Consider the following 2,624-nt stretch of genomic DNA (forward strand, 5'->3'; position numbering starts at 1 on the left):
AGGCCTCGCTTGGAACATGACCTAAATTAGTCCAAACCCTAATGGACTGCCGGCAAGCCCGGGCCACTCTCTGCCCTATATTCAATTTTATTTTAACTTGCTATATATTATTAGTTATCGAGGGAATAAACGTAATTGCAGCTAATTAATTACATCCCCCTCGTTGGTTAAAACCAGCCAACCCCAGCTGGACCAGCTGTAACATAGCAGCAGGGATAAATTACGCCATATATATATAAAATATTTATTATTTACCTTTTATTGCCATAAAGAGTGCAGCCCGCACCGCTGCACCAAATCCCAAAAATAACAAATTCGCACCGCAACGTACCACGGCACATAAGCAGTGTTGTTGGTGGGTCCCAGCAACCAAAAATTCCGGTCATTTTTGGAGTGCAACTCCGATGTCCCGGTTAAGCTAAAGTAACCGCACAGGCCCATCCGTCCATCCTATCCGTCCATTCTATGCGGCCAAATATCTTCTGATTGCGTCCGGATCGGCTTCTTTTCTGCTCCTTTTCCTTATATATTAATTTAATATTATATTACTTAGATATATTAGAATATTAAATATCCTGTCGTGGTAGAAGAGGGGTCTATTTCACGCCACCGGGGGCACGAACAGGGTGACAGCGATTGGGGCCCGGGGGACTAATCACAGCCATTCGATCACTGTCGCGGCCTCATCTTTCAATCCGGCTCACCGTCGCTTTAAGTATCCTCAACTCTATCTCTAGACTCCTTTTTCGCCTCCGTCTGGGGTTTTAGGAGCCGAGAGGGAAGAGAAAGAGAGAGCGAGCGAAGGCATCGACGACGAAGACGAGAGGAGACGTCAAGGATTTATGTCGTCTGGTTTTCTCGACTCAGCGTTCCTCTCTTCATCGTTGTTCTCAGAAAGCCGAGCTCGACCTCTTGGGATCTCTCCTCTCCTTTGTTCGTTGCTTAGCCTCGCTGTTCTTTTCTCCTTCTCCTCCCCCTCCCGTATGCGACGGAGGCCGGAGGGATCGAAGACGGCTTCGATGCGATTTCGATTTCCTCGGTATCGATCAACTCCCAGTTTACCGTTTCCCCCATATTTTCCATCATTGATTAAACCCTACTAAGATTTTATTTTTTTCTTTTTTTTATTCTTGGGCTCGCAGTGTTCGGTTTGGAGTGAAATATCTTGGATTCCAACATATAGAAAATTTTCTCTTCATCTTCTTGAGAGGCTGCCTCACTTGACAAAGTTAATCGTGTTTTGTTTCCAATTTTTCGTTTTTTTTTCGATTTTGTTTCGTTTTCGGAGAGAAAATAGAGAGGAGAAAAAAAATGCCAGGGCCTCAAAGGCATCTCATGAATCAAGAACGAATGGTGAAGAGAAAAGAGGGGAAGAGGAGGACTAGCCAGAGATCCGAGCTCCGTCCTCTCACATATGAACCCAAACCGAAACTGGTGAGAAAAATCCGGATCCATTTTGACGACCCGGAAGCCACCGAGTCCAGCGAAAGCGAGGAGGAGGAGGAGAGAGCGATGAAGTCGAGTAGGAGACGGGTGATCCAGGAGTTCTCCATCCACCCGTTCGGTCCATTTTCGTTCTCTGCCGATGCTTCGTCCCAAGAGAGCGGCAAGCGAAACTCTAGGACTCCTAAGTGTTCCCACAGGAAGGCCAAGGACCCCGGCTCGACGAGCTCGTCATCCGCCACCACGTCGTCGAGGCACAAGGGTGTTCGCCAGCGGCCGTGGGGGAAATGGGCGGCCGAGATCCGCGATCCCATCCGAGGGACCCGTGTCTGGCTGGGCACCTACGACACCGCCGAGGAGGCTGCCCTCGCCTATGACGCCGCCGCCAAGCGCCTGCAAGCCGAGAAGAGCGGCCTCTCCGCCGCCTCCGCCACCACAACCACCGCCTCCGCCACCGTCTCCAACTCCTCGTGCCTCTCCGTTGGCTGCTCCGAGGCGGCGTCGCCCTCCTCGGTCCTCGATGTCTCGGTCAGCCAGGCCCCGCCGGCGAAGGAGTCGACGGTGGAGGAGGAGCCGTCCATCGCGGAGCTCTTCGCGGAGCAACCGCTGCTGCTACCGGGCCTGATGGAACTGGACTTGGGTTTCGGATCCGACCCGTTCCTCCCGGTGACCGACTTCGGCTCGGTCGACGACTTTCTGGCGCTCGGGGACCTTCCCCACCAGATCGACGGCGGTGATTTCGCAAGCATAGACGCCTGGATGGACCTGGATCTCTAAGAGCGTGGGAATTTTTGCAGTTCAGTTAATATTTAATAATAACATTATTGTTATAAAATAGGCGTGCTTAGTTTGAGATGTCGCGAGAGGAGGAGGGTCTAAAGTGGTTTGAGGAGAGGTGTTCCTTTTGTTTATTTCGGTGTATTCTGAGGAGAAGAAAAGGTATGATGGGTTTTGTTGTGTTATGGGTGTGGGAGAAAATTTCTTGGGTTTTTCCGAGCTACAAGAGCCGCCCCTAAGGAATTTTTGGTCTGCACTTCCACACCTAAGCATGGCTGTTGTCTTCTCTCTATTTATCTTTTTTTTTTTCTGTTGTTTTCTTTTTCTCCATGTTTTCTTTGCTTCATTTGCTGTTATGCACTATCCTTCGGACAGTATAATGGAAGAGGCTTGTCTTTATATCA

General features: G+C 49.9%; 1 protein-coding gene across 1 annotated transcript; it reads left to right on the forward strand.

Annotated features, from left to right (window-relative positions):
• Nucleotides 1–738: 738 nt before the first annotated feature.
• LOC103712913 (uncharacterized) lies at nt 739–2,624 on the forward strand. Its single transcript, XM_008799621.5, has 2 exons — nt 739–1,039; nt 1,143–2,624. Exon 2 carries the CDS (start codon nt 1,312–1,314, stop codon nt 2,218–2,220), a length of 909 nt encoding a protein of 302 aa, XP_008797843.3. The 5' UTR covers nt 739–1,039; nt 1,143–1,311; the 3' UTR covers nt 2,221–2,624.

The sequence above is a fragment of the Phoenix dactylifera genome, chromosome 5 (assembly GCF_051530095.1).
Source record: "Phoenix dactylifera cultivar Ajwa chromosome 5, Ajwa_hap1_PhDact_Kaust_v1.1, whole genome shotgun sequence".
Taxonomy (NCBI): Eukaryota; Viridiplantae; Streptophyta; class Magnoliopsida; order Arecales; family Arecaceae; genus Phoenix; species Phoenix dactylifera.

Coding starts and splice junctions, on each gene's coding strand:
- LOC103712913 (XM_008799621.5), top strand. CDS start 1,312: ATGCCAGGGCCTCAAAGGCATCTCATGAATCAAGAACGAATGGTGAAG.